The sequence below is a fragment of the Hypomesus nipponensis genome, chromosome 1 (genome assembly GCF_054491055.1).
Source record: "Hypomesus nipponensis isolate SF chromosome 1, ASM5449105v1, whole genome shotgun sequence".
In the NCBI taxonomy this organism is placed as follows: Eukaryota; Metazoa; Chordata; class Actinopteri; order Osmeriformes; family Osmeridae; genus Hypomesus; species Hypomesus nipponensis.
Genome location: NC_140361.1, coordinates 7,375,274 through 7,400,327, shown reverse-complemented (window position 1 = coordinate 7,400,327; position 25,054 = coordinate 7,375,274). Strand labels below are relative to the sequence as shown.

General features: G+C 44.4%; 3 protein-coding genes and 1 non-coding gene across 6 annotated transcripts; 2 read left to right on the top strand and 2 right to left on the bottom strand.

Moving 5' to 3' along the window:
- Positions 1-2,182: 2,182 nt before the first annotated feature.
- trnaa-agc (transfer RNA alanine (anticodon AGC)) lies at positions 2,183-2,255 on the top strand. Its single transcript has one exon. It is a non-coding gene; the product is annotated as a tRNA-Ala (tRNA).
- Positions 2,256-3,341: 1,086 nt separating this feature from the next.
- Positions 3,342-11,301, top strand: brd8b (bromodomain containing 8b). 2 transcript variants are annotated; one of them, XM_084674558.1, is made up of 19 exons: positions 3,342-3,415; positions 3,949-4,045; positions 4,147-4,216; positions 4,313-4,362; positions 4,484-4,606; positions 4,753-4,833; positions 4,989-5,053; positions 5,339-5,502; positions 5,703-5,894; positions 6,266-6,335; positions 6,455-6,550; positions 6,722-6,867; positions 7,022-7,466; positions 7,578-7,615; positions 7,768-7,967; positions 8,236-8,328; positions 8,424-8,492; positions 8,784-9,069; positions 10,365-11,301. In XM_084674558.1, exons 1-19 carry the CDS (start codon positions 3,397-3,399, stop codon positions 10,422-10,424), a joined length of 2,364 nt encoding a protein of 787 aa, XP_084530684.1. In that variant the 5' UTR covers positions 3,342-3,396; the 3' UTR covers positions 10,425-11,301. The 2 variants fall into 2 exon arrangements, with proteins under 2 accessions (XP_084530684.1, XP_084530768.1); XM_084674642.1 differs by lacking the exon at positions 6,455-6,550.
- A 57-nt stretch (positions 11,302-11,358) lies between these two features.
- On the bottom strand, positions 11,359-12,980 carry LOC146302280 (DNA damage-inducible transcript 4-like protein). Its single transcript, XM_084674754.1, has 2 exons — positions 12,708-12,980; positions 11,359-12,265 (listed from the first exon to the last, which is right to left on the bottom strand). Exons 1-2 carry the CDS (start codon positions 12,880-12,882, stop codon positions 11,823-11,825), a joined length of 618 nt encoding a protein of 205 aa, XP_084530880.1. The 5' UTR covers positions 12,883-12,980; the 3' UTR covers positions 11,359-11,822.
- Positions 12,981-15,995: 3,015 nt separating this feature from the next.
- Positions 15,996-20,667, bottom strand: sting1 (stimulator of interferon response cGAMP interactor 1). 2 transcript variants are annotated; one of them, XM_084699018.1, is made up of 7 exons: positions 20,594-20,667; positions 19,634-19,878; positions 19,290-19,476; positions 17,854-17,962; positions 17,441-17,682; positions 16,854-17,040; positions 15,996-16,637 (listed from the first exon to the last, which is right to left on the bottom strand). In XM_084699018.1, the coding sequence occupies exons 2-7, from the start codon at positions 19,873-19,875 to the stop codon at positions 16,393-16,395; spliced, it is 1,212 nt and encodes a 403-aa protein (XP_084555144.1). In that variant the 5' UTR covers positions 19,876-19,878; positions 20,594-20,667; the 3' UTR covers positions 15,996-16,392. The 2 variants fall into 2 exon arrangements, with proteins under 2 accessions (XP_084555144.1, XP_084555145.1); XM_084699019.1 differs by lacking the exon at positions 20,594-20,667 and having other exon boundaries at positions 19,634-19,957.
- Positions 20,668-25,054: the final 4,387 nt, after the last annotated feature.

The window sequence follows — 25,054 nt, the reverse complement described above, 5'->3', positions numbered from 1 at the left end:
GAAACTCCGTGTGGCAAACCATAGAAGTGTTACCCCTAATGTTCTCCCCTTCAAACAATCAGATGCAGCTTGACATGATAGGCTGTCACTGAGTCACATGGGTGGCTGGGCAGAGACGGGGGGGGTGACCTCAGCGCTGGTCCCACCTATGACTCACACACAAACTGTACACCCATATGTATGAGGCAGACAGCAGACACATGCATCTGGACACAAGCTCATGCCAGGACACAGTACACACACATAAACACCGACACAGTGACACCAAAACATGCGTACATGCATGCAGACACAGACATGTTGAGCTAAGAGCATGAGCTCACACACACACGGGGGTGTCACTGTGAGGTGTCACTACACGGATAATGGCAAGGTGAAAGGTTAGGTGTCGGGTGGAAGACGGGGAGAGGTAAGAGGGGGGACAGAGCACTTTGGGTAATTGGTTATTGTCCCTAGGGATGGGTAGAAGACATGACATCATACAATTCCCCAGGGAGAGAGAGAGAGAGAGAGAGAGAGAGAGAGAGAGAGAGAGAGAGAGAGAGAGAGAGAGAGAGAGAGAGAGAGAGAGAGAGAGAGAGAGAGAGAGAGATGAGAGTTTTTAAATGTTTTCACAGTGTCTTGTGTATTTAACATCAAACAAGCAACCACACAAACTCAAGCCAGACAGAAAAGGTAGATGAAGGAGAAAGGGAAAATAGAAGTGAGCAGTTGCGTGGAGAGGAGGATGAGAATAGAGGGCCAGGAGCTGAGAAAGCTATCTCCCTCCACTGCACAGAGCTTAGAGCTCCTCCACTTAATGGGTTCTCGGAGAAGGAATGAGGGGGAAAAGAGAGAGACACAGAGACGTAGGGAGGGAGGGCTGAAGACAGTTGGAGAAGGGGGAAGAAAGAAAGGCACCCAAGGAAGGAAAGAGAATAGCTGAGTGGGATGAGGAGATGGAGGGAAAGAGGCAGGGGAGAACAGAGAGAGAGAGAGAGAGAGAGAGAGAGAGAGAGAGAGAGAGAGAGAGAGAGAGAGAGAGAGAGAGAGAGAGAGAGAGAGAGAGAGAGAGAGAGAGAGAGAGAGAGAGAGAGAGAGAGAGAGAGAGAGAGAGAGAGAGAGAGAGAGAGAGAGAGGGAAAACACATTAATGGCATGATGCTGTTATTAATTACACAGCAGTAATAAAACCTATGTCAGCAGCTCTCTTAACATTCACCTGTGGGGAATTGCAGTGTGTGTGTGTGTGTGTGTGTGTGTGTGTTTTGCATATGTTTGAGTGAGTGTGTGTTTGTGTGCATGTGTTTTTGTGTTTGTTTGTTAAAGCAAACTCATGTACTCATGTACTCATGTTCATGTACATCAAAATAATAGTCTCCATCTATGCATGCAGCACTTTGTGTACGTGTTCCTCTGTGATGAGTATGTCTATATGTTTTGACTCTGAGGCAAGAGCGTTATGGAGCGTTATTTTGGGGCCAAAAGCTGTAGCTGCATCGATATTTACTTAGCGTAACATGCCATACTGGAGAAATGAGAGAGAGACAGAAAGAGACAAAGAAGAAAGGAGACTGAGAGAGAGAGAGAGAGAGAGAGAGAGAGAGAGAGAGAGAGATAAAGGGACCCCCTTGGCAGCGTAAACACACCTGCAGTGCAGTAGGAGTGTGGTAGCTCAGCCTGGGCTGCAGGGACGTGACTCCCCAGCACCTGGAAAAAGATCAGCTAGGTCAGAGGGACCATGCAGCAACCAAATGTGTGTTTTTGCATGTACGTGTGCACAAGCGAGTGTGGTCAATTCACCCCAAATATTCTATAGTAAACTCTGTCCTCCAGTGTGTGACCCAGCTGCTATCATGCTGTCCCTCTTCTCCCCAAGGACGTTTTAACATCTCTCTCTTTCTTTCCCTCTCTCCTTCTCTCTTTCTTTCTCTCTGTGTCGAAACTATAAGGTCAAGCTCAATTGATAAGCTGTCAGTTTATTAAATGTAAGCAACTGAAAAAGATTATATTAAATCTTAAAGGTTGGTAATCAAAAATAAAAATTGCTTAATAAACAAGCTTTATTTACAGCTTACGAGCAGACTGCTGCAAACGTTTCCTTTCTAGTACTTTTATCTTGTCTTAGGGTGCTATCTAGTGGAGAAATTGGCGCATCGTTTTACTGATGTCATGGTCTAACATTACAACATGCATATTTCACCGGGGGATTAGCTCAAATGGTAGAGCGCTCGCTTAGCATGCGAGAGGTAGCGGGATCGATGCCCGCATCCTCCAAATATTTATTTTATCTGATGTAATAACACACGTGAAGTTTTCATAGGTCTTTTCCTTAGTTCAACTCCCGGTATACTTCAATATCTAACGAATTATTCTTCCGATTTAGCGCCACCTGTGTGGAAACTAAACACCAAGCCAAACGAGCGAAGGTTTTATCTTTAATGTGATATGATTCACTTCTTATCCAGTAACTGCATATATTTCTTTAATTTGAGATGAGACTTCAGTTGACACCGGCCATGCAAACTATTGGAGGATGTGGAAGTTTAACTCCTTTGTTAAGCAGTTACGGTGGGGTCACATATTCTGACAACTTACCCAATGTCCTGGTCCATTAGATATTTAGTTTTTTTTTTTCTTTACAGTAGAATACGATTATTTAACATTTTAAATAGGTCTGGTGTAAGGTTTTAGGTAGGTTATTACAAATGTAACTGGGCATGCAGTCACAAAGAAACACATGTTCAGAAACATTTCAGAGAAAATGTACCTTAATATATTTCATTTACTTTCAGATAAACATATGTTACTATGCCTGAGGTGGTTAATATGATCACCAGGGGTTTACTCATTCTCCTTTTAGGAAGCAATGACAAACCGCTAATAATCACACAGCTTGCACCATGGATGTAATGTACGCCGTTTGCGTAGACGCTCTTCTTCGCCCTCCTTTGTCTAACACGCACGGGCAGACGATGTGCAGCAGCGCCCTCTGCAGTTACAGTTTCTGATGGGTCACAGCTTTCAGTGCAACTTAAATAAATGAAAAGACATTATGTCAATATGTGAAAGTTCTGTTTTTGTAAAACGTTCAAATGATTTAAGAATACCTCACAGTTTTACACATTCCTCTGAGGAGCCATTCTCTGGTGCCTTAGTAGCTACTTCCTTCTTGGAAAATATTTGCCAAATATCTCACAACTTTCCATGTCAGACTATTACAGGTGCCATCATACATTTGTCTTTCGTTTGCATTTTTATGTACTATGTTCAGTTGTTCTACAAATACTTTTTAAACTGGGTTTGGACCTGTTGGTTAAGCACTTGCATACCCAATCATAGTTTCTACAGCTTGCAATGTCGCTATTTGTCCACTAGGTGGAACCAATGTCTTATTGTATACTGTTGTCTACGAAATATGGCGAGCGGAGTCGGGAGTGAGTATCAATGTTTACATCTCTTTCACTCCTTTCTTCTATACTTTAATGTCAAGTAACTGCATATTATATTGTAGCTTTCTAATGTGATGTCTCCACAATCAAGCAATCTTGCTAATCTTGCTAGTTTACACGTCAGGTGGCCAGGGTTGCTAGGGTCGGGAGCTTGCTAAATAGGTTGTTAGCTCTCTAGCTAACTTAGTTAGCATAATGAGTAGTCGCTTAAACAATTGTGGTCCAAATATACAGAATACGCACCGTAATTCGCTTACTTTAGTCATTTGCCAGCTTTTGGCCATAGATGCCATACGTTTTATAATTTGTCTTGGGCTGTACAGATCACGTAACTCGTCGTGCTACAGGAGCTGGTTGCGCTATGTTGTGTACGCTTTGTCTGTCTGACCCACATTTTTTGTTCCCCCACGACGGTTCACGTCTATTTTTGCCTACTCCAGCAAAACATAATGCCTAGTAAAATAATAAGATTATTTTTAATATCATAACATTCTCCGTCATGTCCTTTTGTCCCATAGAACACAAGATGCAGGCGGTTGGGCCGACAGAACCATGGTCAGTGAGAGAAAAACTGTGCCTTGCATCATCTGTTATGAGAAGTGGAGACCAGAACTGGTAAAAGACTCGTACTTATTAGAATTGTGTCAATCGTTTGTGAACCACTAAACAAATGAATCAAGTCTACATCTATTATGAATTCTTTGTCTGTTACTCAGGGTCTCAGTAAGCAGAGCTATCAAGCCTTTCTCTGAGTCTGGACGCCCCCCTGACTGGTTTTCCCAGAAGGTAATAGGAATCATTGTAATCTACACACACACACACACACTCTTGTCAAAACTCTGCAGTTAGATGTCTGACTTTGCTTTCTGTCTGTCCTCACAGCACTGTGCCTCTCAATACTCTGAGCTGCTGGAGACCACAGAGGCCCCAAAGTAAGTACTCTGTCAACATACAGTAACAGTATGATAACTCCTTCTCTTTGATGTTATGTGTTACTGCAAGGTTAGATAGATTGCAGAAACTAGTTAAGTGTGCCCATACTCTGCCTGCCAGGCGTAAACGTGGAGAGAAGGGGGAAGTGGTGGAGACTATTGAGGATGTGATTGTACGGAGACTAACCGCTGAGCGGATAGAGGAGCTCAAGAGACTGCTGAGAGAGACACAGGAGAAATACAGGTGAGCATTGCTAAAGGACACACACACCTCCTAACGTTTGAGATTTGACCACATAGAATGATCTCTGTGCTCCAAAGCATGGTTACGGGAAGGGATATTTTCCGGTGTGAATTTTGTACTTGACCTTGCACTTCCTGCCCTGACAGGAAGCTTAAAAAGGAGGTGGATCTGATCCAGAGTGGTCACCTGGACTCCCAGCTGAAGGAGCTGTGGGCAGAGGTCTCCCAGTAAGACACCAGCTCACCTGTCTACCTGGTTGTGTTGTCAGTCTGTTTGTTCATCTGTCTACCCACTTTCTGGTCTCAGTGTCCTATCTACTTTTTGGGGGGGTTTTATGTCATTAAAATGTGTTGAAATACAAATCTCTATTGGTTTACCTCAGAAAGAAGAAGCAGGAAGAAGAGGACGCAGACTTAAAGAAGAAGGCAACAGAAACAGCCTATCAGGGTAAGTTTGATGTATTTGAGCAACAATTCGCTGTCTGATTTTGAATTTTAACCTTTGCTGTAATCTGCAGTCTGTCAACCAACAAGACTACTGTATTTAAATTGCAGAATCAGTTTACTCTTGGTGTGTGAGCCCCATGTATGCATGTGACACCTGCTTTTATTTCTTTGTGGATTGTTTGTGTTTTAATGCAATTTCATGAGTGTATGTTTTGTGTATTTGAGCCCCTATAAAAACATTCTAGCATAATGTGCTGAAAGTTTTGTTTGTATGTTTTGAATGCAGCTCGCCAGGCAGTGAAGAACACCCCAAAGCGGGTGCCCAGTGTGACGGTGCGCTCCCCCCTGGGGGCCAGCCCCGCCAGCCTGGAGGGCACCCAGGTCGACGCCCCTGCACCCCCCATGGACACAGCCACGCCCTCCACCGAGGACACCTCAGCTAACAGTGTGGTAGGAGCCCGCACCACAATTGACTTCAACAACCTGGGTCTTTACGTGAACAGGTTGCTTTGAAATTGTTAAAAGTGAAGTTGCATGTTTCATATGTTTTTCTGGTAGTTTTTTTGGTCCACTTAGGAGACCAATGTATTTACTGCCCTTCTGCCAAGGCCATCGTCTCTAAATGTTACCCCCTCCGCTGTTCATTCAAGGCCCAGGTTGTAGGTGTGTTCATGCCTGCCTCTGAGACTCCAGCGGCAGGGCCTAAAGAGGGAAGCCTGGGGCCTCTGGTAGACGACTCCCCACAGAAGAGGCTCCTCAGTCAGAAGTCCACGCCGCCACCCTCCCCCCTCCTCTCTGAGTTGCTGAAGAAAGGCAGCCTAATATCTTCTAGCCCAAGATTGGTGAGAGGCACACAAAAGAGATACAGGATCAATCATAAATTGGGAGAGTGATCCATTCATTTTGACAGACTGGTCTAAGATTGATTGTTTGGGGAATGGATTTCTGATTGTTGTTGTAGTAGTAGTAGTAGTAGGTACTTTAAGGAGAAATTGTGGCATTGCAGCAGGCAAAAACAGGAACACATATATAAATACATATACCCTAATAAATTGAGAATTTTTACCAAGTACTGTGAGATATACCTAGATTTTACAAGTGCTGGGTTTCTAAACATAGTAAAATTACACATATTGAAAATATAATGTCTGTATAATATATATACATATAATCAAAACAAAAGCCTCTTTGAAATAATGTAATATCCTTTTAGGTGGTCGATGGAGAAGCTGGAGCTGGATTGGCTAATGGAGTTTCAGCTGCCATTGCTGCTATCCCTGCAGGTAACTTTGGCCACCAGGCTATTTATACATGTTCCTCATCTAAATGTGTTGTGGTGTTTTACATTTGGTGTTTTTGTGTGCTGTCCTTATGTGTTGAAAATGTGTGTGTGTGTCATTAGATACGTCTTCCTTGTCTCGTCCAATGGAAAGTCTTGTTCCCCCCATCACTGTTGCTCCTCCCCCTCCTCTGGCCAGCCCTGTTCCACCCAGCACAGGTTACTATTCTGTCAGCCTCACCCTCCCCTCCCCTCTTTCTATTCTCACAGTTCTCCTAGTTAAGTCTATCGATCTTCCTCTCTCAAGTATAGGAGCTACCTCTAATCCCCAACTGCCTCAACTACCCTTGCCCAATTTGTGGTGACCTCAGTTGTGTGTTTTGTGAACAGAACCAGGAGTTGAGGCTGTAAAGGTGGGGCCAGAGCTTGGCGAGGAGGCGGGGCTTGTAGAGGAAGATTTGGTGTCCGTCTCCTACATGGGGGACGAGCTTGACCTGGAGACAGTGGGGGACATCATCGCCATCATTGAGGAGAAGGTACTGTGTGTGTGATTTAGCGTGGGGGAAAAAAACAAAGGTGCTTTTGAGCTCTCATTAATATTTTCTCCCTTTATCCACGTTTCTTTCCGTCTCTCCTCTTTTTTCCTTCTGTCTCTCTACCTTTCCTTCTACCTCTTTCTCTCTCTCCCAGGTGGATGACTCTGTGGAGGCTCTGGATGCGGCGGCGGTGGAGGCCGCTCTCTCCCTCTGTGAAGAGGCTGTCTCTGGGGGACACTCCCTCTCCGGCCCCTGGGAGTCCCAGGAGGCGTCAGAGCCGGGGGCCACAGTACAAGCAGATCCCATTCAGGAGCTTCAGGATGGGGATACAGCAGAAGCTAACCCCGGGGGGATGGAGCCTCAGGGACATACAGAGGCAGAAACTGAACAGGAGCAGCCAGAGGACGAGAAGGAGGATGAGGGGATTGAAAACCAGGAAGTTGGCGGCACTGATGGCATCACTTCCTCTGTTGCCCTTGACAACAGCCCGGCAGTAAATGAGGTCACAGAGGATGAGGTTACCGGAGAGGAAGGCACACTGTGCGCCACTGTGAAAAGTGAAGGTGAAGAGTGGACACAGCCGGAACTCCCTTGTCTAGGTAGGTCTCACATACACACACACAAACACACGTACACACCCTATAGATCAGTCAGGGCTGATGTGTACATTCCTTAGTTGTTTTTTTAATTAAAAACATTTATTCTTGCAGACTCAGAGGATAGTTCTATCTCAGGAAAGGAGTCCAAGGTAATTTAATGCTGCAAGGATCTACTATCTACACCAGGTCTGGTGCAGTGTAATGAACACGTTCTGAAAATAGTCAATGAGTGAAACGGGTGTACAGATGGTTTGAATGGGTCATCTTCATCTTCTTTCCCATTCTGTGTGCGTGTGTGCAGGAGGTGAAGGATGAGGACGCAGGAAGCGACGGAGATCCCGACGAAGGGATGGAACTGAAGGAGGAACTAGGAGAGGGGGAGGGCCACTACTTGTCCGAGGTGGAGCCAGCAGCCAGTGAGAGCGAGGATGGCTACGGCCTCTCCTCCCAGCGCTACACCACAGCCGATTCGCTGGCCAGCAGTCCTGCCTCCTCTCAGTTGTGAGTGGCCCTACTGTGCACATGTTTTGTATCCATCCACAGTTTTGTATCCATCCATAGTGCTTAGGCCAGCGGGGAGCTTATTGACCTCTGTTTAAACTGAGGAAGAAGTTTTGCTGTCTTAAGCTTTCTTGTCAGCTTTTTTTTTCTTCTCTCAGTTTAATTCATTTCTGTCTCTTTTGCTATCCGTGTCTTGCTTCCTCTTCCCCCCCCTGATCATTTCCTCTATTTATCCTTCCATCTTCTCCCCCGTCCCTTCAACTCTCAGTTCTATATGTGGGGAGGACCAGGAAGCTGTCCAGGCTCAGAAGATCTGGAAGAAAGCCATCATGTTGGTGTGGAGAGCAGCGGCCAATCACAGGTCAGCACCTCTCGGTTCCGCCCCCCCCCCCCCCTTCTCCACAGTCAATCACAATCATTGGGTCTGAATGTCTGCTACCGTCGTCACTCATGCAGGTACGCCAGTGTGTTCCTGCAGCCTGTGTCCGACGACATCGCCCCCGGTTACCACAGTATTGTACACAGGTGAGACTGAAACAGATGCAGGGTGGTCTGTGTAGCTTTAGATAACCTAGGTGAGCTACAGAACTAGCTATTGCTGCTGTGTTTAGATCACACAGGGTGAAAGAGCACCTGATGGAAGACAACACCAAAAATATACTGATAGTAGATAGTTATATCGTTTTTGCAAAAGAACACCTTCTCATTCTGTTGTACCCCAGCTGACACACTCACTCTTTCTCCATTCCTCCACCCCCCCCCCCCACACACACACACACACACACTCTTTCTCCATGCCACACCCCACCCCTCCAGGCCCATGGACCTGTCAGCCATCAAGAAAAGTATAGAGTCTGGCCAGATCCGCACCACGGCCGAGTTCCAGCGCGACATCATGCTGATGTTCCAGAACGCCGTCATGTACAACAGCTCGGACCACGACGTGTTCCACATGGCGCTGGAGATGCAGCGCGACGTCCTGGAGCACGTGCAGCAGTTCCTCGCCACGCAGCTCATCATGCAGACCTCCGAGTCGGCCGTCAGCACCAAGAGCCTGCGGGGCCGCGAGGGGGGCCGCAAGCCCGGGGAGCCTGTCGACAAGGTGAGGGGACACACACACACGCTGATGTAGAACGCACGTATACACACTCCGCAGATTGCTGTATTGGCTGCTAGCCAACACATGCAAATTGAATCAAGCCTAGCCGTGTAAAATGTTAGATACTGACAGGAATTGCCCCTCTGGTGTACATAGAAAGTTCTGTGAATTGAAGTGTGTTGAATCGTAGCTGTTGCCAGGCAAACTGTTTTGCATCCCTGCTCATCCCTCTGTATACCGTACCGATCATCTTAATAACTCGTCTTTCTCTTCTGATCTCACAGCCATTTCACTCCCCATAGGTGCATGCAGCCTCCATTTCCTTTCTCTAGGGTCTGTCTGTCCCATACTCTGCAGAGCCTGTGTGTTTTTCACTGGGCTGTCAGAAGTGTGTGTGAGTCTGTGTCCCTGTTTGAGTCCTCATCAGTCTATGCACCTCCCTAATGTCTGTGTGTGTGTGTGTGTGTGTGTGTGTGTGTGTGTGTGTGTGTGTGTGTGTGTGTGTGTGTGTGTGTGTGTGTGTAAGGCTAGTGTACCAGATGTTGTGTTGGATGCTTCTTGGAAGAGAGAGAGAGAGAGAGAGAGAGAGAGAGAGAGAGAGAGAGAGAGAGCGTGTGTGTGTCTCTCTTTCTCACTGTAATGTTTGTCCTTCTACAGGACAGTGTCCCAATGGCTTCTCCCGCTTTCCTTCTCTCTCTCTTTGTAAGTATTCAGGTCAAAGGTCAAACGTCACCAGGTCAAGTCACGCGCATACTCTGTTTCAACGTCTCTGTTACACACACAGACAGGCTTCCAATACACGTACACACGCCCACAGACACTAACTCACCTGTGTTTACATCAGTCATACACACTAAATACATCTACCGCTCTCCTCCCACATGCTCTAAATACTCTTAACACTCGTCACCCAAGTCGTGGACCTTCAGTAACTGGTTCTGGAACAGACCCATTCTGGTTATGTATGTTTGTGTGTGTGAGATATGTGTACGTTTGCGTGTGATTCCTCATTTTCCTTCTCGTGTGCCCAGTGGTTCTCCTGGACGTGACTTTGCATGTCTGGTTCACAGTGTCCTTCTGTTTTCGGTTGATTATTATTATGTTTTTTCCTTTCTTTGAATCTTTTCATTTGTATATATATTTTCTCCTTCGTTTCCTCTGACGGACAGCAGAGATCGTCTTGTGTTATGTGCGAGCCAACTGCAAGCCACCCCTGGGTTTTTTCCAGGATGCTGTTTGGTCATCTTTCAACTTTGACCTTCCCCTCTCCTCCCTTCCACCTCTCTATTTGTTCACAGGACGGTGGCACGAGGGGGCGCCGTTCCGCCATCGAAGCCGACCTCAAGATGAAGAAATAAAGAGAATGTCCCAAACCAAAAGGTCAGGCCGTTTAAAGAGAGACTTGTCGGAGATTGGTCCGATGAGATCACAGAATGTTTTGTGGAATAGCTTCTGTTCATTGTTGTTGATGGGTTATACATGTAGTCTGGTCACTCGTGTCTGCCAGGTGCAGTGTCTGTGTGTGCGCGCGGGCGTGTGAGTGCGCACCTGCGTACGTACGTGTGTGTGTTCTATGTAGTCCTTATCCCCAGGCCATCTGAAATGTGTCAGTGCTCTCTTTATAAAATACCAATGGAAAGCCAGCACACCAGTTATTCCAGTTTAAAATTGATCTAGATTGACAGTTGGCACTGGTAACCAGCAGCTTCGCAGAACTGAATGTGTTTTATTACATTATGGAGTATGCCTGAACTTTCTGGATCAACCTCTGCCCCCACCCACAACTACACACTGGTCTATATTTGAAGTTACATGATAGGTCAAATCCGTACAGTAACAGCTCTATTTGCCCTCTGATAGGCCATGTTAATTTGTTGTCATGGGACATCTCATGACAACAAATCCCATGACAACAAATTAACCTGGCCTATCAGAGGGCAAAGATATATATATATATATATATATATATGTGTGTGTGTGTATGGGCAGGGTTGATGAGGAATTTTCTTTCTGTTGACACAGGAGGGTGAGGGCCTAGTTTGTTGTGTAGGTTTTAGCCAATAACTACAACATATGCTGCAAGGAATCATGTGTGTTCACCATGTGTTAGAGGGAGTACAAAAGAGTAGTTTTGTACTTGTGTTGGACGTTGTATACTGTACATTTTGTTAATTTCATTTCATAGTGCGTTTTGTTGTAAAATTGTTTATTAAAAGATAACTGATATTACTCAGATTTGGCCTGAGGGATTGTACTTTAATTAAACTATACTATTTTATGCAAACACAAATGTTACTGTGAAAATAGTATTTATTTGACATTCCTTTGTTAAACAATACAGCAGCATAATTGTCAGATGGTAAAACAGTCAGGGCAAGACCAGCTTGCTTCAAATGTGAGGTTTCCATGGTTTTCAAGTAAGACATCACATTAACATGCAAGAATATACATGGTACAAAAATGTTGGGTTATAAGTAACAGAGTGGGATCGTTGTCTTTACCACTGGCATTGTCAGTCATTTCTTCAGCAATTTATGCATTCATCACTTTAGTAGTACCTCAGAGGCACTCAACCCTTTCTGATTTCATTATTTCTGTCTACATTCATTTACACATAAGCAAGATTAGGTGTGCTTCAGTGGTGTGCATTAAGTTAAAAAACAACAACAGATATAGTGCAACAGAATTTCCGTTTCAAAATCCTAGGGAATGTACATTATGGTGGCCTGATATCGACTAAGAAGCAACATCTCTTATCAGTAAAAGTCGTGAATAACTGGACTGGCGGAAGAGTAGAGTTTCTTCTTCACTAGCCGGTATTCAGGGCGCAGTTTCAACACTTTGTCATGAACGAATATGTGCTTGAGTGGTGGCCAACCGTAGTTGTCAAGTTTGAAGACGACAGACAGCTCAAAGGTAGGAGTGACGCCCGGATCTGGTGAAATGGTTCCCAGTGACAATAAGGCATCTTTACTCTCCAAGTAGATACTGATAGACGCCCCACGCAACCCACAAGGCTCGTCCGCCGAGGAGCGCACCACATCCCGGGCGACTTTTGCGGTCAGCGGACGAGGTAGGAGCAACACCTGACAGCGGAGACTTGAGGCTTTGGCATTGGAGAGACAACGCTCTATTTCCCGGCTCACATTCCGCTGGAGCAAGGCTTCTTCATATTCCACCGACGGCTCAAACCATATATCTGTAATGAAGAGACGGTGTTATGACACATGAGCTACAACTTCTAGCTGACAAAAATGGGATGGAATAGAATATGCAATAGAAAATGCGTAGGCTACAAAAGTCCGACCTAGATATTCCCTTCCAACTTGTATATTATTAGAATCCTGATGGCAGACGATCCAACATGTTTGTTTTTGATTGCTCATCAGAAACACTCGTGGTTGAGAAATCGAGGACACTAGATGACCCATTATCAGCTGACAGTAGCCTGCCTGGTCAGCACTCGCAGCAGCTGCTACATGCTGTGACAGTTTCACGTTACAATCTCATTTTGGACCTATTAGCCTACATTAATATAGCCATACTTTCATAACTCATAAAACGAATAATAAATAGGTTAGTTTTATAAGGCTGTGGGCTACATTAGTTCATAATTATAAATCAAGACAAATGGAACATACTTGAAGAGTTTCTTTCCTTGACGAAATCCTCTCTGCTCTCCAGACTTCCTTGGCGTTCACCTTTGTCGCTGGAAGTTATTTGATAAATAAACTTTCTCATCAGCTCAACGACGCTGTCTTCTTCCGATATTACAGACATTCCGTGTCCGAAGACTAAAGCCGGGGTATAGACCATTTTGAGTATTTATATAGCTCCAATGCCTCACTAAATCTCTCACGTTTCGCCTGTATTCTCTCCATGAAGAAATGTTGACGTCGTGAGCGGCTGGTCTCGCTGCTTAAATAGTAATCGCGTTGCATCAGCTGAGTTTGCTCACGTGTGGGACGGGCCTCTTCGGTTACCATAGCATTTTAACTTGGAAGTGAGAGGTGTAGGATTTAATCAGTTTGTCTCACGCAACATGCCCGAACATTACGAAAAATGTAGCCTGATAAGCTTTCAGAAATATCTATCACCTATCCTTAGCTTATCACCAGTGTAGAGTTTAAACATATAGTGTTTGGTTGTCAAGTCAGCGCATTGGTGTTTTTATAAAATTATAAAGCGCATCTCCCATTTAACCCGGACTAGCAGAACCCTATTTTGAGTTTGTTCTCAGACAAACAAGTTTAATAAAAAAAGAATCTTAGAAGCACTTTTGTCAGAGATAACGTAGCCTACATTAGGCCCTGCTGCATTCTTTCCCTTCTGTATTCATTTACAGTTTATAGCTACGCATACAATATATTAGCTACTGATGTCAAGTGAAACAGATCGATTATGCTTTATAATGTTTGAATTGGATGGAGAGAGAGAGAGAGAGAGAGAGAGAGAGAGAGAGAGAGAGAGAGAGAGAGAGAGAGAGAGAGAGAGAGAGAGAGAGAGAGAGAGAGAGAGAGAGAGAGAGAGAGAGAGAGAGAGAGAGAGAGAGAGAGAGAGAGAGAGAGAGAGAGAGACCCAAATCAGCTAAAACAGATCCAGGGGTCACCTGATTCACAGGTTAGTCACATGCCCTGAAGCACAGATCAGGAGATGTGAGTTCCACTGGTGAACTCACATCTAGTGAGATCAACAACTTGTGGACTTGATCCACTCTCACACCATTGTTTTAAGGCTCCTACTGCTCTCTTTCTCTGCTTTGTCCTCACTGTGTATCTGTCCTCTTCCCCCCCCCCCTTATTTCCTCTGTAAGCTTCTGTTCTCCCTCTATCCAGTAGCTCCTTTCCCGAGAGCTCTCCTCTCCTTCTGTTTGCCTCTTTTCTTCCTCTCCTTGTCTGTCTCCCACTCTCTTCCCAGAGATCTTCCATACACTGCATACATCAAGATTCATGTTTTGACACCATTCTTTTTTTGAACACACAATCCATGTAATGTTCAGAAATTAAAAATCCTCTCCTTATCTTAAGCAACATATATTTAACGTGACAATAAGCATGAACTAGCTCAGAGAGCTGAGTTCTGAATGACACATTAGGTTGAGTCAATGCCGGGAAATTCCCTGTGTATGACCTCACCTTTACACCACAGCCAATCATCTTCTTAGGTTTTCTACCTGGTGTCATAATGTTGATTGCCAAAGAGGAAGTTCATGTAGAAATTAAAGGGAAATGACACAGAATAGCAAGTAAGATTGACTAAACTGTCTGTCGGCTTGTCTGACTGAATGTCGGTCTGTTTGGTTTGCTGACTGTCTGTCTGATGGTCTGACTGATAGACCAAACAAGATATCTATCCATCTCAGTCTTCAGAGGAAAAATTGGTAAAACTGGCCCTGGTCCGGAGTTCTAATCACCTGGCTGGTCCGGAGTTCTAATCACCTGGCTGGTCCGGAGTTCTAATCACCTGGCTGGACAATCACAGGGTGGCCTGTGGCCTTGTTAGACTGTAACCCAACATTGATTACTGCACTCCTCGTCTCATCTTACCTCTTCTCCCTCTCACACACTGACCAAAAGACCTGTGGTCAGGGAGATCAACACTCTGGGCTCACAGTATCTAAAATAATATACTTTTGTGTGTGTGAGGCAGGGAGATAGACAGCAACATCAGTTTTATGGGAGGGGGTGGTGGTGGTGGTGGACCCAAGTGCACAACACTGATGAGAAAACTGAGGGATGGTCCAGAGGGGTTTAATGTTGGGGTAAGTGCAGAGGGGAATGATGGTGACGGAAAACAGAAAGGACGGCAGGGTATGCTGTGCACGGTTTGGCTGGGAGGCAAGGTTGGTGATCCTGGAGGCAAAAGACAAGTCAGCACTGAATGGTTTCAAACAAAAAAATACTAGGTCTTACAATCTCTCTTTGTAACCGGGAGTATACTGCCAAGGGTAGACAAAACTGTTATCCGGCAATGAATGATGTGAATACCAGGGTTGATAAACTGCAGGGCTGATGAGTTGAGGGGAGACAGGTGTGGAGACTGAGGCAGAGTGAGTTGATCATTGAAACTGGTGACCATGGCTACACCCACAACCGGGAAACACGAACAGCACAACAAACTGCCACTAGGGGGCAGAGGGCATGACTCAGAATCAGGTGTAACAATCTGGTGTAATCATGGCCAGGTGTGGAAAAAGGAACATTCTAGATCATGAAGCGTGTTCACACACGTGACCCAGGGAGGGGTTCCAGACACCGACATGTCTGTGTGGCTTGTGACTGTCGGCCTCCTCTGTTTGCTCAGAACTTGCCTCACTCCCTGTCCCCCTCCCAAGCCTCAGGCACAGCCCAATTCCAAACTAAATCTTATTACCTAGCACCCAGGTTCTTCACTCATTCCTAAATGCTTATTTTTCATCAGTCATCCAGATCTAATATGGATTTTTTTATTTTCACAAAATATTATATTAAAAAAGAATACTAAAACAATGGGTAAAACGGGTGCAGGGAAGAAGCGTTGAAAGCTTATACGAGGCCCTCCTCTAAACTAAACTAAATTTATAGCATATTTGAAAGTCAGAAAAGAGAAAGTAAAATTCTTGAGGGAGGGTTAATTAACAGGTTTTATTATATGGCAACGACGGTACGAGCTTTCTGATTCTGCCCTCCTCAGCGGTCAATACGGCTCCGTATTGGCCTCTGACGTCATCTGCAAAATGAGCGACGAGTCAGCTGCTGAGTTTTACTATCCAGATGATGCTGAAAAGATTTGTCATCAAAAGTGAGGATGAAGATTAGACTCTTTTAGTCACTTGTGTCGTTATTTTGTGTTGAAATTAAAGCCATTTTAGCAGAACCATGTTGTCCGCTTTCTATCAAAAGTAATGAGTTGCTAGGAAACAAATGAAACACAGCGTGAGAAGACTTGAGCTAGCTACAATTAGCCTAGAGGCACCATTTATTTTCGTTTACAAAATGAAAAGAAGCTAAAAATGCCATATAATAAACTACTTGCTAACCTCGACCGTTCGGTCATGCCGGGAAATATCAAACCTCGTTTTTGCCGTATCGACCGAGCGATAGCGATAACGTTCCAGCCTCAGTTTGATATTTCCCGGCATGACCTCACTCTCGGTTAGTAGGCCTAAGTAGTTAGTATATGTGCTATATCTAAAGTTTTTACAATGAATAGAAAAACAAACTAAGATAACACAGCCAAAAAACTGTTTTCAAAGGCAGACAGATACTACATCACAGCACTGTCTGTCATGAAAACACAATAAAACACACAAGAAATCTCATTTCTCCCACAGTCTACACGTAAACGCTACTCATCTGAGGTCTCTACAGGGTCCCTGAGAGACCTTGGCAGGTCCTGGCTGATCATGAGTTCTGGGTCTACGCTCATTGGTGCATCACTGCACTGGTGGTGCCCCCCAGGTAGGGCAGGTGCCAATATATGGCCAACATCTTGGTGGGGGTGCGGGGTCAGACAGTACTCCTCCTTCTCCTGCTGCAGCAGGTGGCTGAGGATGGTCTTGGACAGGAAATGAGGGTCGTCCTCATGCTCGTCTACAAGAAGAAGCGTTTGGTCAAGTATCAGCTTTCCTCTGATATACCATAGGGTAAAAAGAGACATAAGAATGAGTGACAGCAGGTCAGACAGACAGACAGACAGAAATAGACACAGACAGACAGAGGGGCAGACACAGAAAGACACAGACTTTAGAACAGAGACAGACAGATGGACGGACGGACAAACAGAAAAAGATGCAGCACTGCACTAACCATTGAGAAGGATGAGCGTGTAGCGGTTCCTGCAGTCCAGTGAATGCTCCAGGATGTCCTGCAAAGTTCTGTAGAACCGCAGGACCTGCTCTCTCCGCTCTCTCTCTCCAAAACCTGAGTTGCTCTCATGGGACATCTGGTAAAGCGTCAGGAGAGGTGTGACGTACTCCACGGCACACTGGTGGGACTAACGACATACACATCGTGCATTTACGCATCAGCCCACGTGTTTACACACAAAGAGTGAAAGACTTACAGATAGGAGTGAGGGCAAGAAGCAGAGATGTAAATTGATTTGCATAAATGCAGAGAAGCACAAACAGGGGATTGATAATGTGTTTCCAGTGGAAAAGGTTTTGAAGAATATTTGTAGTTCACACAGGCGACCATGAAATAGCGCCGTGTTATATTTGTTTTGCCCGTTCAACTAATCCAGTTCATATTAATCATAAGGTATTAGTGTTAGTTCAACATATGGCCATAGGATGGTGCCAGTTTGCCAATTTTGAGAGGAATGAGAGGAAACGATTAAAGTCTTGTGCAATACAGACTCAGTCAGCACACTGTTACATCAGAATGTTAATCACCTTTCCATTCTCGTCCAATACACTGTAGACACTGTGCTTGTAGACCCGCCCCCTGACCCCTGCTCTGTCCAGCTGTATGTTGGGGAGGTCGTCACGGAATTGAATGTTTGTGTCCTCATCCTCCAGCTTCTGAGGGATGTTGGCGTTGAGGGGCAAGAGTAGAAGGAGTCTTCTGGAGCCCCGCTTCTCAAACGGGCCAGCAGGGCGTTTGGTGCGGAACGATGCAATTGAATTCTCCAAATCTAGTTGAACGGGAGGTAAGCACACGCACACGATTCACTCATACAAGAGTGACAGAAAACAGGAGTTTAATGAATGAATGTTTGCCTGATGTCACTTTGCAGTGTGTGTGTGTGTGTGTGTGTGTGTGTGTGCGTGTGCGTGCGCGTGTCATAGTAGGCTACAGTACTCACGGGGCAGCACCAGCTTGAGATAGCCCAAGTAAAATGACCAGGCCAAACCGTGGGCTACATTGTTCTTCTTCTCCTCACAGATGGCAGACACCTCCACCTGACATGGTCCCTGCAGGACGAACACACACACAGGTACACCTCCATGTACACCCTGTGGCATCACGAGAGGACGTGTGGTAGAGGGGCATTATGTTCCTGTCCAGGAGTGGCTACCATGCCACAAGATGGCTGACAGGAGAACTACGTCTCCCAGAATACACCACGCAAACAGGTGCAAATGCCTCAGCCCTCTGAAGCAGGAGCTCAGGTGTGGGAGAGAGAGAGTACAAAAGAGTGGACCCACACACCAAGCAGGGGAGAGCGTACCTGGCACAAACGGAGTTTGATGCCAGAGGAACTTTGATTTTGTTTATAATTTTGGTAGGATCCAAATGAGGAGCAATAAAAAAATAAAATCAAAGAGTTTATTGCTTCAGTGCAGCAAAATTCTTAAAACTTGGCCAGCAACATCTACGCAGTAGACAGTAGATACAGATAAAAAAGTAACAAACAGATAACAAAGTAACATCAACGTTGGCCCGCTCTGTCCGGTTGTGACACACTGCCCTACACGGCTTAGTGGTCCAGCCTATCATGATACCACAACAAACTAACGCATGCACACACAGGTCTGCAGCTTTTAGCCTCAAAATATAACTCGACAACTACTGTGTGTGTCTCTGTGTGTTTGTGTCACTATGTATGTGTCTGTATGTATGTGTGTGTATGTGTGTGTCAAGGCCACAGACAAAGACTTTTCAGACAATGAGAGGCTAGCAAGCTAGATACAGACACATACATATTCACACACACACACAACAGAAACCAAATCACAAAGTCTGAAATTACCTAGCCAAATGGCATCATCCCGGTGCAGTACAAATCAAGCCATTACACATGCATCTGAAAAGTAAGATAATGGCCAGTCGCCCTAGTTCTTGTGTCCAGTTACAGTAATGACCATATGACATAGGTTGTTGTGATATGACACTTCACCTCAAGAGTGGCTCATAGAAACTCAAACTGGCACCCTCTTACAGTGATACTGAACCATCTGGAGTTTTGAGGAACACAGTTTTTTGGTTTCGGAGAGATCAGAAATTGCCTGTGGCTATTTCAAGATATTCAACATGTGCTCTGCTCTGAGCCTTTGAGAGACAAGGTTTTTCCAAAGAGGTTTTGGGGTGAGGGAGTGGATGGGATTTTACAAAAACCTCAAGCTAACAAGGAGTGACCTACAATGAGAATTTTACAGACTTGACTGAAACCGGCGTGACCATGTGCCCATGCGTGTGTTTACGTCTTGCATCCGTGGTCCTATCCTCTCAGCATAATACAATGTACACACATCTACAGACATCCAAATCTTTTGCAAGAACCTCCCCCCACTCTCTCACCAGTATTCCCAGGTTTTTGAAGGGGATGTAGAGGACAGAGAGCAGCACCACCAGTTTCCAGCGGCCCCCCTTTGTCTGATGATCCCCCTCCAGGGCCAGCAGCAGCCCCGCCAGCCCCAGGCTCAGCAGAGTACGTCCCCCCACACAGGAGAGCAGCATCTGGCCTGTCAGCAACCTACCGCGGTACCTGAGGGGGCGGAAGGGGTTGGGGTTGGTGGGATGGAGGGGGACCACATGTGAAGAGAGAGGCCAGGGAGCAGGGAGAGGGAGACAGATCGGTTGGGTAAAGCATAGCAGAGGAAGTCAAACTCCCTTCTCACACACACACACACTACCACCCTCACCGAGTAGATGAGCGCAGCAGCCACTCCTCCATCAGGAGACAAACCCCGTGCAGCAAGGGCCCCGTCGTCAGCATGAGCATCGACGTGGCAACCAGCCCGATGAAGTCCTCAGGCGCCATCATCAACAGGAGTGCCGCCACCATTGCAGCCAGGAAGCAGGCACCCGTTCTGGGCAGAGTCCCGCGAGGCAGAGGGACCAAAGATTCCTCCCCTACCAGCTGCTGCATTTCATACACCATCATAACCTGATGCAACCAGAAATAGCGGTTTAGTGTCCAGTGACAACACAGGTGGAGATATGAAACATATTTTTTTTAGGAACAGTAAAACACCCAGAAGGAGAAAGACAATTCAACACCTAAAAAAAGTGTGTGTGTGTTAGTGTGTTTTATTTATAAGTTGACTAATTTGATAAGTTGACAAGGGTATTTCATTTCCCATTTACACACATCTGCTATCACCGGTGTTCTGTACAATGTTTAGACTTAAAAGAAAACAAATCCAAGCTACACCCTTTCTGTGAAATGCGAAGGAAGTGTAGAGGGTGTGCCTAAGACGATCATTCATGTGTGTTTAAATGAAAAAAGTTTGTTCCCTGAGGCTATAAGTCAGCAGTTTCACTTGGGGGATATCCTTGTGCAAACTCCCATTTGCAAACCAAAAAGGTTGGTTTAGGTGCAGTTGAATGGGCATACGAGAAGCCCTCTGTGACTTTGCTTGTAAAAAAGGGCTATACAAATATATTTGATTTCATTTTCTCAACTAATAGCACAATATTTCTAAAACATGAGATAATATCCACAAACATTCATGGGTTCCTTTTCATTTACATGACTTACTCAAACATTTGATTCTACAGTCTACAGAAGTCCAGGTGTCGGACTCAACGCAAAGGTCAAAATTGAGGTAGTCTAAGAAAACATTACAAAACGAAAGAACGTTTCTAAATGATAGGCCTACCTGTTACGGCCACGGCCTGGTCCCTGTCCTTTTTACAACCCCTGCTGGTTCTCCTGTATTATCCTGCCAAAACCCTACACACCTGCCGCCCATTACCTCATCATCCTGCATTCTTCAACCCGGTTTTCCAACCACTCCTCGTCAGCTTGTTGTCACAGCTACTGTGGTAGTATGCGCTTTTGACCCTCAAGCATTGCTTGATTCACTTGCTTTCTGTAAACCTGTTTTCTTTGTGCCCTGGATCGTGATTCAATAACCCAGTCCCTGCCTGCTGACCTGCTGATTCACCAAACAAGACCACAACTCAGGACTACACCCAATAAATCACCTAATTGTTACTGTGCTGCGTTTGGGTCCACTCTGTACTACACCTTAACACTACCTACCAAAAAAGGTATGCTCGCTCGCATTAACTATTGATGTCTCTGTCAAAACTGATATCAAACTTCCGTCCCTGAACTGTAACAGTAACAGTGCATTGTGCACAGCAAGCTTAGAAGAAAAAAACGTGGAACGTATCGCTCATTATGATCTTCTTCCTTGACTCACATTTTCAAACTAATTATGGTTTCTGCCAATGTATCAGAGATAAGTCTTACCTTGCCACAGAGATCCCACCTCTGCTCTTTGAGACTCAGTGAAATTAGAAGAGATACAGCAAACAAAGCAGGCAAGTCGGTTTCCAGCACTGATGTCACACTCACCTTCTCCCTCTGACTTCCTCTTTGTCTTTTGCCATGTGTGTACATGTAAATCAATTACACAAATGTTATGCTTTCAGTTTCGCCTTGTCCCTCATCTGAATGTCGACAGTGACAAAGCAAAGGAAATGGAGTTGTGTAACCAGTTTTTGTATGAGGAGCAAATGACACATACCAGAGGTGTTGTTAGACATAAAACTACTGGCGCACAGCAGGGGCGTAGCCACGGGTAGGCACAGGCCTACCCAATTTGTTATAAGGCCTACCCAAAAACGAAAAGATCTCAGAATTATGCAGTGGGTGCACATCGCAAAGTAAATGAGTAAGTAATAAAAACAAACTGAAAAGACGCCTATCCATATTTTTCTAGGCCTACCCAAAAACATTTTTCTGGCTATGCCCCTGGGGCACAGGCTCCTATTCATATCCTTTTTTTTCTTTTAAGCTTGCTGTGCACAATGCACTACAAGGCTATATAAACTCCCATTGCTCAACCCATATCGGCTTTGGCAGGGACATCCAGTACCGGTCCTATCACATCTGGGACCCGAGGCGAAATATCTAACGACGACCCATGACACATACCATAGCATTTCAAATTATTTTACCAATTCATAAGGCTACTGTGTACAGCAGATTCTATCATTTATGGAGAAGATCTAACTGAAATCCAAATGTTTGATTCATGTACCAGTAATGTCTAGCCTGATGTTGTCACTCATAATTCTAGTCAGAATATGAGTCTGATACCGTTCCGTTCGGCTGTGAGTATGGAGCGCGTTTCAACCGAACCTGGAAAAAAATGCTTCTTCGTTCAATTGTATAGATCTACAACCAATCAGAGCAATGTATTATGTTGTTGTTGATAACAAATTTAACCCAAGCGCTCTTTGGTGACGTGGTTGATTACGTTACTGTTGATTCTGTCCATCATCTTATAAAGCCCACCCTGACAATTTGATTGGTCCGAACAGCTCTAGTTCGGACATAGTTTTACCCCAACCGAGCGACCCCAGACACAACTTCCGACCAAACATTTTTTTGTGGGCGGGGCTAAGTTCAGCTGGCACCCAGGCTAAGTAATGTCCAGAGGTGTTTCCGGCATTCAGGGGTATTACGCATCAACGTATGTGTATTGTCTAATAAGAAACAGTTGTAAATGAAATTTATTCATTTACAGAATGACAGTAAACTGAGCCAATGATCTGTCCTTAATACCATTGTATTGACCTTTTACGTATGTTTGTGGATTTGTTGATGGCAGGGTCTGTTTGTATGCCCCGGGTGTATATATTGTGGAGAAAAAAGTTAAACTAGAACTTAAACTCGCATCATTCCGGAATTAGACGGACAGAACATTCCTTCTACAAACTGTGTGTGGACACAGGACTGTGTGTTCACACAGCACTGCTTGTGCATGTATGCTTGTCTGGGGTGGAGGAAATTGTTGTGGGAAAAACATCATGTTGTAATTATAAAGATTGGCAATGATTATGGATTCAATGAAACTTGTAATCACTTTTCTAGTACATGCTATATTATTGGAAACCATATTAGTATAAGCAATATTATTGGAAACCAGATGCAAAGCTGTTACTGATTCTTATTATCCCTAGACAATGGTAGTGGAAATAAAGCCAAAATATTAAGAACTAGATAATTAGGGGCTGAATGGGGGAGAAGAATATGTGTGTGCTTGCGAAACCAGGAAGCCAAGCTATAACTTGAGACATATTTGTGGCCTTATGCCCAGGAGCCGAGTGCAGCTGGCAGATCAAAGTCAGAGAAGGCCTAAATTGGGAGATTTGGCTATGGAGGAAAGTACCTATAATTTGAATCCTTTAAGACAAGAGACCCACTGAGTAAGAATGCCTGATGTATATGTAACCAACAAATATGATACCATATTACCATACAATGGGGAAAAGACTATATAAGTGAAATGTCAAGAGAAAACTTTAGTCTGATCCCGGGATCTTGCTAACGTTTGTTGGAATCTCTGTCACTTTGAATTCTAATGAACACTTTGCCTCAAACTTTGCTGACTTCCAGTACGGATTTAAATTTTGATATTGGTTGAAGACGTAGAAGATTTTTCACGACAAAAAAAGCAGAAGTTTACAAAAGGTTCATGCATATTTTATTCAAGAGTAAAAAAGTGATTTGTCCCGTGGGGCATGCTTACAGTGTGTGAGTGACTGGGGAGTCTGTCAGAGAGAGAGAGATAGAACCGTGGCACAAACTCTATGGCACAAGGTCCCCAAGGGTTCACCGCTCCGAGTAAAGCGTGAGACCAATTAGGATCAGCGAAAAAAAGAAAAGAAAAAAGACCAAATGTGAGAGCAATCAGCAGAGTGCTTAAGAATAATGTCCATAATAATAAGATAGAATAAGAATATCATCATAATCATCATCATCATCATCAAAGAACAAGAATATTGTCAAGAAATATGATTAGAGTACACTTTTCCTTTAAAATGTGTAGACACACATCAGTATGTGTTGGTGTGTCCGCTTGGCCTTTACAACTTGAGTTTACCATGCAATCATGCTCTGGCTGCCTGAATGCCGGTGTCTCATATAGTGTGGTCATTCATCAGTTAAATATTCAAAACATCTCCTTTACATCCACAAAGAAGAAAGGAGAGGATGAGTCTCGGGGACAGATGCCTCAGATAAGCGTACTGTCTTTGTACAGCATTGAGAGAAAAAAAAATATGAGTACAGTCATGACAAAAAAAAAAACATAAAGAAAATACACAAAATAAATACCCAAATGAAAAAAAAAAATTATGTACAAAGAAATTAGCATCCCTAAGTTAAGTAGAAGCGAGAAAAATATTAGAACTTACCATAGTGAAACACAGCACAATTATAATTTTTCACATTATCAGAGAACTTAACCGCATGCACTGATGCATCTTTAAATGCTTTTACAAATAACCCTCTTTGACTTCTGGCCGTTGCAGCAAATCTTTTAATGCAAACATTCCACTTCCTTGGTCAAACAAAACACCAGGTTTAGGTGGTTAAAAGAAGTTTCATTAAATAAATAAATTATTAATACAAAAATGATAATCCAGTCCGGACAGAATATGCAAAAAGTCTAGAAATATAATACATGGAATGGACGTCACTGTTCTATTCCACATGTTTCCTGTACATGTGCCTTCCGTGTTTAATTGTCCATTCTGTGTTTTATTTCTGCCTTTGTTACTAGGTCAGGCTCGATGGGTACACATTGTCTCTGAACAGATATGAGGTCTGTGGCTATGACCTTGTCTATCTTATGGGGAATCATCTGTCTGTTGTACTGCACTGTGAGTCTACTGCATTCCACAGTTTTTTTTCTTCAATTGTCTGTCCAGTTTGGTAATAAATAAGTGAATTTCCTGGTATTCTCTTTTAGTACTAGTAGCAAAACATGCTTGGATTGCAAGATCTTCTTGTACGTTTGCAGATGAAAACTCAATTAAAATGTCACCCACATAGATAAGAACTCATACCATTTTGCACACACACACACCTACAATCACACACACATAAACGCACAAACTCCCACACACTGTATGACAACAACCATCCAATCAATATTTCTAGCTATGTCCTTAGAAAATCAAGTAAATGACACCAACCAGTCTTATAAACAGCTTCCAGTTTAGATGCAAAGAGGAAACAGAAATTCACAGGCAGTGTCCCCTCCCCCCTCGCACCCCCCCACCCCCCTCGAACCCCCCCCCCCCCTCGCACCCCATCCCAC

Coding starts and splice junctions, on each gene's coding strand:
- brd8b (XM_084674558.1), top strand. Junction 5,054..5,338: donor AACAGAAACAGCCTATCAGG/GTAAGTTTGATG, acceptor TTTTGAATGCAG/CTCGCCAGGCAGTGAAGAAC. Junction 5,503..5,702: donor ACACCTCAGCTAACAGTGTG/GTAGGAGCCCGC, acceptor TGTTCATTCAAG/GCCCAGGTTGTAGGTGTGTT.
- LOC146302280 (XM_084674754.1), bottom strand. CDS start 12,882: ATGGTCTATACCCCGGCTTTAGTCTTCGGACACGGAATGTCTGTAATA. Junction 12,266..12,707: donor CAAGGAAAGAAACTCTTCAA/GTATGTTCCATT, acceptor TCTTCATTACAG/ATATATGGTTTGAGCCGTCG.
- sting1 (XM_084699018.1), bottom strand. CDS start 19,875: ATGATGGTGTATGAAATGCAGCAGCTGGTAGGGGAGGAATCTTTGGTC. Junction 19,477..19,633: donor CTGCTGCGCTCATCTACTCG/GTGAGGGTGGTA, acceptor CCGCCCCCTCAG/GTACCGCGGTAGGTTGCTGA. Junction 17,963..19,289: donor TCAAAAACCTGGGAATACTG/GTGAGAGAGTGG, acceptor TTCGTCCTGCAG/GGACCATGTCAGGTGGAGGT.